The sequence below is a fragment of the Vanacampus margaritifer genome, chromosome 10, assembly GCF_051991255.1.
Source record: "Vanacampus margaritifer isolate UIUO_Vmar chromosome 10, RoL_Vmar_1.0, whole genome shotgun sequence".
Classification (NCBI taxonomy): Eukaryota; Metazoa; Chordata; class Actinopteri; order Syngnathiformes; family Syngnathidae; genus Vanacampus; species Vanacampus margaritifer.
Genome location: NC_135441.1, coordinates 6,597,893 through 6,611,184, shown reverse-complemented (window position 1 = coordinate 6,611,184; position 13,292 = coordinate 6,597,893). Strand labels below are relative to the sequence as shown.

Genomic DNA, 13,292 nt, shown 5'->3' with positions numbered 1-13,292 from the left:
TTTGCAATATGGTGCCATTTATAATGGTTTTCTACAGACACCCATCCAGTCCACATTGTTATTTCCATATCCATTGGCTGACCCATTAGAGATTATATAATTTTAAATTCTAAACATTTGCAATACCTTATACATAGTGTAATGTTTTATTTATATTCTTGACTAATTTAGCCGCCGAAAGTAATTTTTAATAACCGAAAGTGGTTGTCTCATGTTAAAATAGTCAAAATGCAATTACGTGTGCAGTAGTCACAACCGAAAGGCGGAAATTAGTGGTTTGTCCTTCTTGCTTTGCCGTAGTAGCTCAGTGTTGTGGACATTGACAATATGGCGTCTCTCGATGTCCACGTCCGAATATGCGAACAAGAAATATTAAAATATGATCTCGAAGTCAAGGCTCTCATCCAGGTGCGAAGTTTTATTAGTATTATTACTAAGGCCGTGTGAGAATACGTTCGCCTTTGATCTTGTCATTTCAGTTATGTAGCAATACTCTGCAATTTCGTACGAATTCAGATGTAATGTGGACAACTTCTTGTTTATTTCAGGGATAACCAGTTATTATAAGACATGAGGACATATGTTGTCAGTTGTAAGAAATGTGATATTGATTCAATGATTCCGCGCACTCTAGATAATAATGACCTTTCAATCCACATGAAACAACTGATCTAAATGGACAAAACTGAAACGTTTCAGAACTACTTGTATCCCTTTTAAATGTGCTATTAAATCTTATGATCCAGTTATTATAATAATAATAATAAAAAGTGGCCCCCGCTAGTTAACATTAAACGATAAATAGAATATTTTATATTAGGCATAGATGGATTGTCTCAATTCCGATTTCAAGCCGTTCGAGGAGATTGTAAACAACAAAGTTGACTGATTCCGATTAATTGTTGTTGTAGTTCATCACAACACATTTTGACCGCCTCATAATCTCCGTTATATAAATGAAGGTATATTTGTTGCCACTGGGCACCTTGAATGGTACTGATAGTGGATGGATTGATATGCTTTACTATCATTGTGTGTTTTTACTTGGTGGCGGTTGTGCTTTTTTTAAGGAATGCATGTTCCCCTACATGGGAATGGTTAGGTAAAATAAGTGAAGATCAGTAGTTTTGTGAATTTATTGGGATTTTTTGTCATTACTGAAAGTGCTGAAATCTTAAGTGTCTCAAGTTATTCTGTAGTTTAAAAAAAAAAGCATGATCACAAAACAATTGAGGTCAGATAAACAATGCGCCCCAGCCTCTACATATGCCTTACCATTCCCATAAAAGGAGCTCTCGATTTGCTTACCGGTAGGGAGCTACAAATTTGTATTGAACGGCCACGTTAGCATTTTGTGCACACAATAATAATGAAAAAAATCCCCCGAAAGGTCTGTGCAGTATAGATAATGAAATGATTGATGTCTAGCATTGATCTCTTACCCTTACTACTTTTATTTTGATTTTTTTCTTGTGTTCTATGATAGCATTAGCGTTTGCTGAATGTAAAGAATGCTGTATGTCATGTTCTGTCAGGATATTAACGAGTGCAGAGGTCCTCAAAGCAAGTTGACAGAACTGAACGCCGACGTGAAGAAGAGTTTTCACAATCTACGATTGCGCATACAAGTGAGAAGTTCACAAAACACTGACAATTTGCATATTATATGTCATGATCAACACTGTTTGATTGTCTCTGTGTCAGGATTTAGAACAGATGGCGATGGAGCAGGACAAAGAGTCCGACAAGCTGGCCTTGATCAGTCAGGTAGAGGGACACAGGAAACAAATGCTGAGGTAACTTCTTTTTTTTGTCAAATTGGAAATTAATGAATGGAATTCTTGTGACTTTTCAGTTCTGAAATGACTTCTGTGTCTCTGTGCGTGCGTGCGTGCGTGTGTTTCTGGCAGCAACCAGACTACCTGGAGGAAGTCCAACCTGGCCAGCAAATTGTCAATGGACAATATGGAGAAGCAGGCGCTGCTTAATGGAGTTGATAGCAGCACGAGACAGAGGTGAGGAGACAGTGTGTCACTTTCAGCAAACGCATCAGAGTTGGGTTTCAGCTGGAGCAGATTGAAACTTGTACAGTGGAACAACAATCCAGTCCACCACACTGATTGACCTCAACATTGTTTCACTTTATAACACTAACCTTTCGCCACATGAATTCATGGACTTGAAATAAGCCGTCAAATAGGCCTTTATAGAATGTACAGGCAGTATTTTAAGTATTATGTTAACATTTATATCTGTCATGTGAGTGTAGAATTCCTATTTCTGCTTCTTACTGTTACATTAAATCTCTTCACATGAAAACAGTGCAATCTACTTTCCATTATTCATTGATTGATTTTATTACAAGGGGTTCTGTTTTAATTGCATTGCTTTGCATTCATGTCTTAAAATAGCTTTTTAAACCAATGCTGTATTTAAGGTAAGTTGTGCAAAGCAAATATTGTCATCTCGGGAAAATCCGCTTTCTTAAACTAAATCCCAAAATTTTCTTTACAATATGTTGTTTGCGCCCCGACTAGTCTAAACACTTGCAAAAGACTTGCAATCAATCACGGCTCACTCACCTGTTTTTTCAAGTTTTCTCATGTGACGTTTGTAAGCTTGAGCCCTGAACGACTGTGATGTCATTTTATGTGGACAGCAAGTAGCAAAATGGCCGCCCCCTGAGATGCATAAAAATTAGGGGTGTCAGGAGATTAACATTTTTTATCGAAATGAATCGCACGACTCCAAAAGTTCGCCCACAATTAATCACAAATTTTATATATATATATATATATATATATATATATATATATATATATAATATATGTTCTAAATGTACAATAAAATATACAATCAAAAACAAATTTCCCCAAGTTTCATACTTTTATTAACATAAAAGCGAAAAAAATGTTAAACGTATAGAATTATGGCTGCATCTTTTAGTCATTCATACAGTAATTTCATAATAATTCATAAAATTGAGTTAAAATTAATCAGATGTACTGTAAAAACGTGTGATAGTGATTTGTGTTGAGGTCATTTTTCTGCTACTAGATGGAATAATTGCATTTATTTGTGAGACGTTGGTGACAGCACAGTGCATTTTTCTTTTCATATTAAGAACTATCTAATCTTTCTCATGAAGTAACTTGTGAAATTCTGCACATTTTTAAAGTTGTAAAATACAACTTGACCCCAATCTCCCCAAATATATATATTAGGGGTGTGCAAAAAAATCAATTCTCATAAGATTCGCGATTCTCATCTAGTACGATTCAGAATCGATTTTAACTCTTTGACTGCCAAAAACGTTAAATAACGTTTAGTAAAAACCTACGGAGGAGCGCCAAAGACGTTAACTCTTTGGCTGCCAGACGTTTTCAGAAACGGGATGTCGCCAGTGCCAGCCGATTTAAGCATTTTGACTGATCTTTCAAGGTCCACAGAAAATGTTGTGTTTGGACTATGGAAACACACATACTACCAAATGAAAGATTGAACTCTCATCTTTCATCAGAAAAAAAAGTTTGTTTCTACCTTATTCCGTTCTTCAGTAATCAACAATAGAAAATGGTTAGTTTCACCGAAATGCTCTGTTTTGAAACAAAAAGCGGAGAAAAAGAGCTTTTTGTGAAACGATGTTATTTCCTGCACTCTAGTGAATTCTACACTTCTTTTTTTCCATGAATGATGCCACAAACACCTAAATAGTGCTTTACTTCTGTAAAACGCTATCACCAACAATGAAAAGTGTTTTTTGGTTGCAAAATACGTTTATTTCCATTCAACAGTGTCACAATTTGACAAAACAATTTCGCAAACTATTTACAAATGTGTGCAACTGTGGTACTATTTACAATTATGTGGATGTTTCAAATACAGTTTTTCTTTTTGTAACGCTCCCATGCGTGCAAGGAGACGCAGCAGGATTTGCACAACAGATTAGTTTCACTTGCGATGGCTCCTTTCGCGTGCAGACGTTACAATTTCTTGATGGCCTTTTTTTCCGGGGAATAGCAAGTAGCAGACTGTACCCACTCCTCCGATGAATATGCATTGGACTCGGGGCACTCTTCATCGTCCGATTGAACGTCCGCCTGAGCGTGCTCGGTTGTGCTCCGCGTTTTCCGGTGTTAGCATCGCTAGCCGGTGAACCTTTATGACGTCGTCATAGCCGCCACGTCAACGCTTGCAACTTCAGCGTCAACCTCGGAGTCACCATCATCATCATCGATGATGATCATCGTCGTCATCAATGTGCTCTTTAGCGTTGGTCGATGCTTTTCGTCTTTGAAAAAAACTGCTCGACCGTGAGCTGCTTTGCAACCGGTCGCCATGTTTTCTTCCCTTCCCCAGCCATTGTCCCCTCTAGCTCCGCCTCACGTCTTCTACTGACGCCTACCCAATCTTGTCAAAAGAGAGTCATTGCTGCCATCTAGGGGCCAAAAATAGTTATTAGGCTAACTAGATCTGCTTGAAACTTTCATCCCTTTTCTGAAAACGTCTGGCAGTCAAAGAGTTAAACGTCCCAAAATCGATTTCATTTAAATTATTTTATACTGTCTTGCCTTTGTCTGTGTGTGCCTTTATTTGGAGCGCTGTTCATGTTGTACCCGATTTGGCCACTTAGGGGCAGTGTGGTTCCATGCGGTCTAATGCACTGTTGTAGCCACATTAGAGAGTAGAAGGAAAAAGTCACGATCAAGTTCGTCCGTCCGTCCTTCTTCTTCCGCTTATCCGGGGTCGGGTCGCGGGGGCAGCAGCTTTAGCAGGGAAGCCCAGACTTCCCTCTCCCCAGCCACTTCAGCCAGCTCATCCGACGGAACCCAAGGCGTTCCCAGGACAGCCGAGAAACATAGTCTCTCCAGCGTTTCCTGGGTCGTCCCCGGGGCCTCCTGCCGGTAGGACATGCCCGGAACACCTCCCCAGGGAGGCGTCCAGGAGGCATCCGAACCAGATGCCCGAGCCACCTCAACTGGTTCCTCTCAACGTGGAGGAGCAGCGACTCGACGCTGAGTCCCTCTCGGATGACCGAGCTTCTCACCCTATCTCTAAGGGAGAGCCCGGCTACCCTGCGGAGGAAACTCATTTCGGCCGCTTGTATCCGGGATCTTGTTCTTTCGGTCACGACCCACAGCTCGTGACCATAGGTGAGGGTAGGAACGTAGATCGACTGGTAAATCGAGAGCTTTGCCTTTCGGCTCAGCTCCTTCTTCACCACAACGGACCGATACAGCGTCCGCATCACTGCAGACGCTGCACCGATCCGCCTGTCGATCTCCCGCTCTAACCTACCCCCACTCGTGAACAAGACCCCAATATACTTGAACTCCTCCACTTGGGGCAGGACCTCCTCCCCGACCCGGAGAGGGCACTCCACCCTTTTCCGACTGAGGACCATGGTCTCGGATTTGGAGGTGCTGATCCTCATCCCAACCGCTTCACACTCGGCTGCGAACCGCTCCAGTGAGAGCTGGAGGTCATGGCTTGAAGAAGCCAACAGCTCCACATCATCTCCAAAAAGCAGAGATGCAATGCTGAGGCCACCAAACCGGACCCCCTCAACGCCTCGGCTACGCCTAGAAATTCTGTCCATAAAAGTTATGAACAGAATCGGTGACAAAGGGCAACCTTGGCGGAGTCCAACCCTCACTGGAAACAAATTCGACTTACTGCCGGCAATGCGGACCAGACTCTGACATCGGTCGTACAGGGACTGAATAGCCCGTATCAGGGGGCACGATCAAGTTATTCCAATAAAAGTTGTTTTTTTGCAGTGTGGAGCCGTTCTTTTGAGTGATAAAAGTGCCGCGAGTAGCGCGCTAATTAGCATTAGCGAGTTAGACTGGAGTAGATCATTACAATTCCTTGCACATCTATAGATTGAAGCAAAAATCGTTGTCAATCAAATCATTTTGAATCAAAAATCGTTCTTAATCGAAAATCGAATCGAATCGCAGACCCAAAAATCTGAATCGAATCGTGAGACATTCAAAGATTCCCACCCCTGATATATATTATTATTAAATTTATTACTGCTAAATTTTGACCTGGACGTGTATGCTGCGTTGTGACTGTGACCCTAGTACAGACTTTCCATTAAAAAAAATTGTGGTGTTAAAGGAACTTCAAATTAACTCAAAATGAATGCACTAATTTTGACGCCCCTAATCAAAATTGATAAATTTTGCTGCTAAACTCATATTCCACAAACGCAATACTGCTCAAAATGTCATGTTAAGACTAGTGGGGGCACATGCAACATATTACCATAAAGAACATGTTTGGGCTTGACTTCCTCTTTAATGCAATGCATATACAGTATACACAGGCAAAATTAGAATCAATGTTACAGTAATATTAAACTTTCAATAATTATACTTTGAAGTTTTCACTGTAGGTTTTGTTTTTGTTTTCATGGTTTCAGCAGCATTATTTATTTACTTTTCTCATTGTGTCATTCAGGAAAGCCACCAAAGAAGGCTTGGCCCAGACGTCCAGTGACATTACAAAGAACCTGATGAGCATCAGTCGAATGATGGCCCAGCAGGTTAATCAGAGCGAGGAGACAATCACAACGTTAGGTTGGAATTGATTTTATTTTTAAATTTTTTTTGGTTCATGAAGTGTGTTGGATATTGAGCCAGGTTGTTTGCATTTTTTTCCTCCGCACTTTCTAGCAACTTCGTCCAGGACCGTCCAAGAGACCAACGACGAATTTAAGACCATGACGGGGACCATTCAGCTGGGGAGGAAACTCATCACCAAGTACAACCGCCGGGAGCTTACCGATAAACTGCTCATCTTCCTCGCGCTGGCACTCTTCCTCGCCACAGTGCTCTACATCCTGAAGAAAAGACTCTTTCCTTTCTTTTGACGAATACGCGCCATAAACCAATTGCAAGACTTTCTCCAAGCGAGCGCAAACAATTTCAAACATGCTGCTTCAAGAATAGGTTCTGTTTTTCTGACAAAAAAGAAGAATCGACATAATTAGTACAGAATCCATAAATGTACTTGAAGGCTCTGGTCACTAAAGTACGGTAGAGGATTAGGGCCAGTGAAGAGGAAAAAAGGCGTTGGCAGGATTCTCACTTTAAGTCAGAATTCTGAGTTTATTCTCAAAATTCTCACTTTAAAGTGAGAATTCTGACTTTAATCTCAGAATTAAGACTTTAATCTCAGAATTCTCACTTTAAAGTCAGAATTGTGACTTTGTCATGTAGAGCTCATGAATTGTAGGGGGTGGAGTCAGAAAATGAAAAGGGTCAGAAATCTGACTTTAAAGTGAGAATTCTGTGATTAAAGTGAGAATTCTCACGTTAAAGTCAGAATTCTGAAAATAAAGTGAGAATTCTGAGATTAAAGTCAGAATTTTTTGGTTAAATTTAGAATTCTCACTTTAAAGTCAGAATCTTGCCAACCTTTTTTTTCTCTTCACTGGCCCAAATCATCTTCCGTACTCAAGATTCATAAAGTACACTATATTAAAAAATAAGAATAACCCTAACAGTATTGATGTTTGGAAAAATAATAATTCAGAAAGTAACAGAAATCCTGATAATATTGTTCATTGCGACAGTGATGGTCTTTCAGTTTATCTCCTTTTTTTTTGTGGATCATGTTAAAATTTCAGTGCTCAGATTGGAAATGTTGACAATGTCGGTGGCTCACGTTGCACCTGTTACTGTGGCAGGCTGAAAAAGTGCACATATCTTTGTGGCCATGAGCGTACGTGAACGGCCGAGACAGAACAGCACACATCCCTGTCTTTCTTCAGATAAGACCCGGAAAAGCAAACTCCATCCTGCCCGTTTTTCCCCTCTCCAGTGTGGGTAGAAGGTGATGGTGCGGGATATTTTTGGTGTGTGTGGATTTGTTATCTGACGTTGCCTTTTCAGCACCTCGAAGGAGAGCGTGTCCAGAGGAGCTGCGTGACCTCGCCGCAACCGTCTCACAATGCCATCATTTTAAATATACCTGCATTTAATTAATAAATAACCATTCGGTATGGATGGATGAAGTGTGTCATGGAATTGAAGTGGAAACAGTTGCTTTATGACATCTTCTAACATGTTCTTTTTAGAGTTCACGCAACGCAGAACCAAAATGGGCAATCAAGAATTTCATTGCTGTCACTTTTTTTATTATTATTATTATCGTGCTCTTCTTGAAGTGCATCTTATTCGTTTTGTAACTTTTTTTGCATTGTATGTAAAGTTGTTACATTGTCAAATTATCCTAACTGAAGTCTTGCCCTTCACGTCCCAATCCTGTGCTGCAGTTAAAATAAGAAACATCGAGTAAATCTAACCAGAATGACCTTGAAGCACTTTTTTTTTTTTGTACAACAGTAAAAGTCTTTGTCTACATGAACGTTTGAGTCAAGGTCATGTAGTGTACAGCCAGCCATGCAACTTCACTGCGCCAGCTGCAGCCAGTCAACAAGTTGAGTGAGTGTACATGTCGGTGACAGCAGGTTGTAAAATATGTAAACTACTAACAACCTTTTAACCTTATTCAAGAACATTGAATGAAGCCTCATAATAGCCACTTGAACATTTTAACTAGACACAAGCCATATGTATGAGGGCTGAGTGTGGACAGCTCCTTCTTAGATGAGCTTGTCATGCTGCATTCGAGGATGGTCGGAAATCGGACATTTCCGACTTTAAACCGGGAAGTGTGTACGTAAACACCCCCTTGAACTCGGAAATTGAAATTCCACTTGTGAAGCCGGAAAAAAAAGTAACCCGACTTCACCGACTGACTACAAAGTGACGTCACTCTACAATGGTGACCCCCTTTGGAAACACAGACCGTGAATTGTAAAACACAATTTAGTCGAGTATAACACTAGAAAGCTTTCTTCATAAATAAATGTTCGACAAGTAACACAACGTACGTGACAGTATGCCGCTATCTCCCTGCATAAAATTAGACGGTGAACTACCTAACTGTATGAAATGCTTATAAAATAAGATTAAAACAATAAATGAATGGAGGTCGAAATGAGTTTTGAGCCGCCCCCACCCCCAATTTTTTTTTTTTTATCACTATTGGCCATTTTGGTTGTTTACTTTCGCCTCGAACGCTTTCAGGTCGGGACTGCATGGGGAAAACCAATTCGGATAAATCCGACTTCCGACCATCCTCGAATGCAGCATTATATTCAATTAATTTTATAATCTCCAGATGAACAACAATGTTTCAATAAGATATTACGCCGTTTATTTATCCACAATATTGAGACCACCATACTACATTATACTGGGAGGCGCTTCTAATATTTTTTGTTGCCTAATTTAATTTCACGAGAGCGCCAACAATTGCTATTGAGTGCAGTTCACCACAATATAAACGGTACCTATATGCAGGTGGTTGGTTAAATTAGTCTTTAATATTTTTCACTTCCTTACATAACGATTTCACAAACTTCCCAAATTGACAAGTATCACATTTTATTTTATTCATTTATTTTATTTATTTATTACTAATGTTTCTCATGCCACAAAAACCTATAACAATATTTTGTGTCAAAAACAAGCACCGTTAAATATTCAAACACATAAACGTTTTGACCCAGTTCTAAAAATACTAATGCGCGTTACTTAACCAATTACCAAGTCCTAATGCCGTGAAGTGAGGTTCCGCCGTTGGAGGTGCAAGGAAAGTTGGGCTGCACGTTGTTGAGCTCCCCATGCACGCCAAAGTTCACGTAATTTCCATTGGTGGACGACCCTGTTTGCACGGCGGCTGCGGGATAACTGCACGCGTAGTTTGTGCCGCAGGCGCTGTTGGCGTAGCCGCTAAACTGCGGATAGTTGTTGTAGGCGAAGTGGTTGACGTGGGCCACGCAGTAGGGCGGGTTGCAGGGGCTGGGCTCGGCCGCCACGCAAGGCTTGCCGTCCCGCACCAGCACCGGCACCGACACCCTCCTGGGCGGCGGCGGAGGCAGGGACACCATCTCCAGGCTCTGGTCCTGCCTCTGCCGCTTGCACTTGTACCTTCGGTTCTGGAACCAGATCTTCACCTGCGTCGGGGTGAGTTTGAGGACCCCGGCTAGGTGGTCTCTCTCCGGGGCGGACAGGTACCGCTGCTGCTTGAAGCGGCGCTCCAGCTCATACACCTGCGCCTGGGAGAAGAGGATCCGCGGCTTCCGGCGTCTGCGGGCCTTCGGGCGGCTCGGATCGTCGGCTTTCCTGTCGTCTGCGGCTTCGGCCCGAGGACTCAACTCCTCTAATTAAAAAAGACAAAACAAAATGTTGTTTGTCAACAATATCTATAGATGCTGCCAGTAATGACAACAACCACAAAATAAGTTCGTAGAATAAATGAATAATTGTAATAAGAAATAAATAAACTGCCTTTGTGGATGCATTGCCTAATCTTGGGTAAGAAACTAAACACACGAAATATAGGCCAATAATAATAATAATAATTGTTGGCATTATAGTTGACAAAAAAAAAAAAAATTTGCACATGTAATTTGTCTATTTTCTAATTTCCCCGCTTGTAACTGCGTTGTATTGTTGAGATTTTTGGCTTATCCTATCAAAATAATAAAATGTGTTCGTGTTCATTATGATGATGATAATTATTATTATTATTATTGTCATTATTATTATTGTCTAAATCTTTGGGGATAATTAAATTTTAATCTTAAAATGAGCCGATGCGCTTGCTGTCATGGTGTCACACACTTGTTTTTGTTTGTTTGTTTTTTGTTTTCTTTTTGTCCCTAATGCCGAAAACATTTTTGCAATGATAATTTTGTAGTGGTCCCCACCCACAGAATTGTATATTTTTTCCAGCAAATTGCCCGATATACGTTAGTTACTTTGTAGGGTAAATGATAGGCTAAATGTATTTTCACTGTATCCTACAGTTTTTTTTTTAATGAATATTGGGAATTGCAAAGCTTGTATGACACTTTTTGTGAAAATATACCTACAATCCGTAATTTCTCCTTTAAAGTAGCCTACCAAGAGTAAACTTGGGGGAAATGCATCAAAGGTCTTATTAAACTGTACCCTTAATTGTTTTATATGCAACATATCCTTTTCTTTGTTTCTTTCTTTGTTTGTTTGTTTGTTTCTTTCTTTCTTTCTTTCTTTCTTTCTTTCTTTCTTTCTTTCTTTCTTTCTTTCTTTCTTTCTTTCTTTCTTTCTTTCTTTCTTTCTTTCTTTCTTTCTTTCTTTCTTTCTTTCTTTCTTTCTTTCTTTCTTTCTTTCAATGACGAACTCACCTTTTGCATGTTTGCCCTGCAGGCCCGACGCTCCCTCCTTCACCACGTCCATGTGCGTAATCGGCTTTCCGTAAATGGCTGTGGCGAATTTGGGGTCCTGATGGTGGAGGTCCTCGTCAAAGAGCGGGACCCCCGTGGACATGTCCCTTGCAGGAGGCTCGTGCTTGAGACGGCCCAGCATGCAGCAGGAGCTGGTTGGGCTGGAGGTGATGGTGGGCGCGCTGCAGCAATCCATGCGAGAAGAAAGCTCCAAAGAAGACATGAGCTCATGGCTGTGTTCCAGGTTTAATATATCCTTGACGGAGAAGGGGGTGGACATGCTGGGGCTCGGAAACATCGCCAGCAACTATTAAACTGTCATGCAGAAGCAACAAGACGATAAGTCCTTCTTCTTCCTGGCAATGTTTACCAGATTGAAGTATTTCTTTGGTAGGCCTACACCACACACTGGTCTTCAGTGAAGTCTTCAGTCATGTTGAACGACAAATGCAGACACTTTTTTCTTGGCCCCTCTCTCGCTCGCTCGCTCGCTCGCTTGTTTTCGTGCGTAATGACGCACGGAGATTGTGGGAGTGGGCCGTGCGGGACCTTCCCAGTATGGTCCCTGTGGTGTACTTGCAACTGACACGATTGAGGTCTGACACATGTTGGGCCCTGCCTGGTCATCCACTGCAAACGAGGTGAAACTCATTGCACTAAACTGCTCCACTCATCAGACAAATGCTAATGGTATCCCAAATAAGGATTCTGCCTAGCAATGACACCAATATTCATTCCCCAATTGTTGTTGATTATTAAAATTGTGACAAAGGGCTATGCTTCACTGACAACTGTTTGCAATATGTCTCCTTCCCATAGCAAAAATAAAAATAGATCAGATTAAATAAAAGTAGGCCTAATCAAATTAGGCTAGCCAAGTCCGACATGACATATGATGAATGAATCGTTCCCCTAAATCTCAATTCTTGGTTTAGCACCTGCATGATCATAGCCTATATACTACAATACGTCGCATTCCGACTTACGAACGCGTACTCTTAAAGTCTGATGAAGCCAACATCATGGCTGCATAATGCACAACAAAATAAAACAACACATACGGCCTATACGCTATGTAATTACAGCGTTTTAATTACTATCTTTATTTAGTTTTCGCTCATGCTGCGAAATATCTCAGGGTTCTACACTGCCTTTGAGTGATGTATTATTTTTTCCCTATAGGCGCATGACCAAATGGTTAATTTAGGGCTAAATGGGACCGGAAGTATATGTGCTAAAAAAATCAATAGGCTATAAAAACATTTGCAACGACATTGACGATTTTTTTCTCGCGTCAACGAGACTAAAGGTTTGTCGCGCCTACACACTTTGAGTGTCATCTCGTCGCTCATCGTGGACGAGGAAATGGAACAGCCAAGAGGTCAAGAAATTGAGCAGACAAAAGGTTTGAACACGGAACCTGAAACCAGGAGCAACACACTCCGCTGTCTGTCTCCGAGAGATGCTGGAGCCACTGTCGGCCTTATCTGGACGTGATAACAGACGACAACAAACCTGGACACACACACACACACGCACGCACACACGCAACCACCCACTCCCACCCACACTGCCAGAAGCCTGCACAGAAGTGCTATATGTGACACCCTCAATTTAAATCTCCAATCCGCCCCCAATTTAATTGCCTCTGGCTTGCTTTTAACTAGGGGTGGTACCATAGCTTATTGTGATGATTTTTTCCCATCTAAAAATAATAATAATGAAAGTACAGTGCATGGATATATCACAATATACATTAAGATATACTGTACTGATTATGTATTTCCCCTGTCGAAGTCAGATTATCTGATCGTTTTTCAATCACCTATAACTTATTGCGATATTTATTGTTGCCTATGTCTGTAACATACTTTATTTATTTGTTTGTTTGTTTTAACAAAACCAGTATTTATTCACATCAGGCACATGAAAATTAAGTGTTTGGACACTTTACCTTTATTTATTTATTTATGCATGCTACCACAATATGAATAAAAAGATG

At 40.9% G+C, this 13,292-nt stretch overlaps 2 protein-coding genes across 2 annotated transcripts; one reads left to right on the top strand and one right to left on the bottom strand.

Annotated features, from left to right (window-relative positions):
• The first annotated feature begins 275 nt into the window (after positions 1–275).
• bnip1a (BCL2 interacting protein 1a) lies at positions 276–8,039 on the top strand. Its single transcript, XM_077578986.1, has 6 exons — positions 276–408; positions 1,536–1,628; positions 1,705–1,796; positions 1,911–2,015; positions 6,469–6,587; positions 6,684–8,039. The coding sequence occupies exons 1-6, from the start codon at positions 328–330 to the stop codon at positions 6,878–6,880; spliced, it is 687 nt and encodes a 228-aa protein (XP_077435112.1). The 5' UTR covers positions 276–327; the 3' UTR covers positions 6,881–8,039.
• Positions 8,040–9,622: 1,583 nt separating this feature from the next.
• On the bottom strand, positions 9,623–11,588 carry nkx2.5 (NK2 homeobox 5). The gene is made up of 2 exons (XM_077578340.1): positions 11,252–11,588; positions 9,623–10,242 (listed from the first exon to the last, which is right to left on the bottom strand). The coding sequence occupies exons 1-2, from the start codon at positions 11,586–11,588 to the stop codon at positions 9,623–9,625; spliced, it is 957 nt and encodes a 318-aa protein (XP_077434466.1).
• Positions 11,589–13,292: the final 1,704 nt, after the last annotated feature.

Excerpts from the sequence above, each read along its gene's own strand:
- bnip1a (XM_077578986.1), top strand. The coding sequence starts at position 328 with ATGGCGTCTCTCGATGTCCACGTCCGAATATGCGAACAAGAAATATTA. Across the intron at positions 1,797-1,910 it reads CACAGGAAACAAATGCTGAG|CAACCAGACTACCTGGAGGA; the intron begins GTAACTTCTTTT and ends TGTTTCTGGCAG. Across the intron at positions 2,016-6,468 it reads GATAGCAGCACGAGACAGAG|GAAAGCCACCAAAGAAGGCT; the intron begins GTGAGGAGACAG and ends TGTGTCATTCAG.
- nkx2.5 (XM_077578340.1), bottom strand. The coding sequence starts at position 11,588 with ATGTTTCCGAGCCCCAGCATGTCCACCCCCTTCTCCGTCAAGGATATA. Across the intron at positions 10,243-11,251 it reads GCAGGGCAAACATGCAAAAG|AGGAGTTGAGTCCTCGGGCC; the intron begins GTGAGTTCGTCA and ends TTTTTTAATTAG.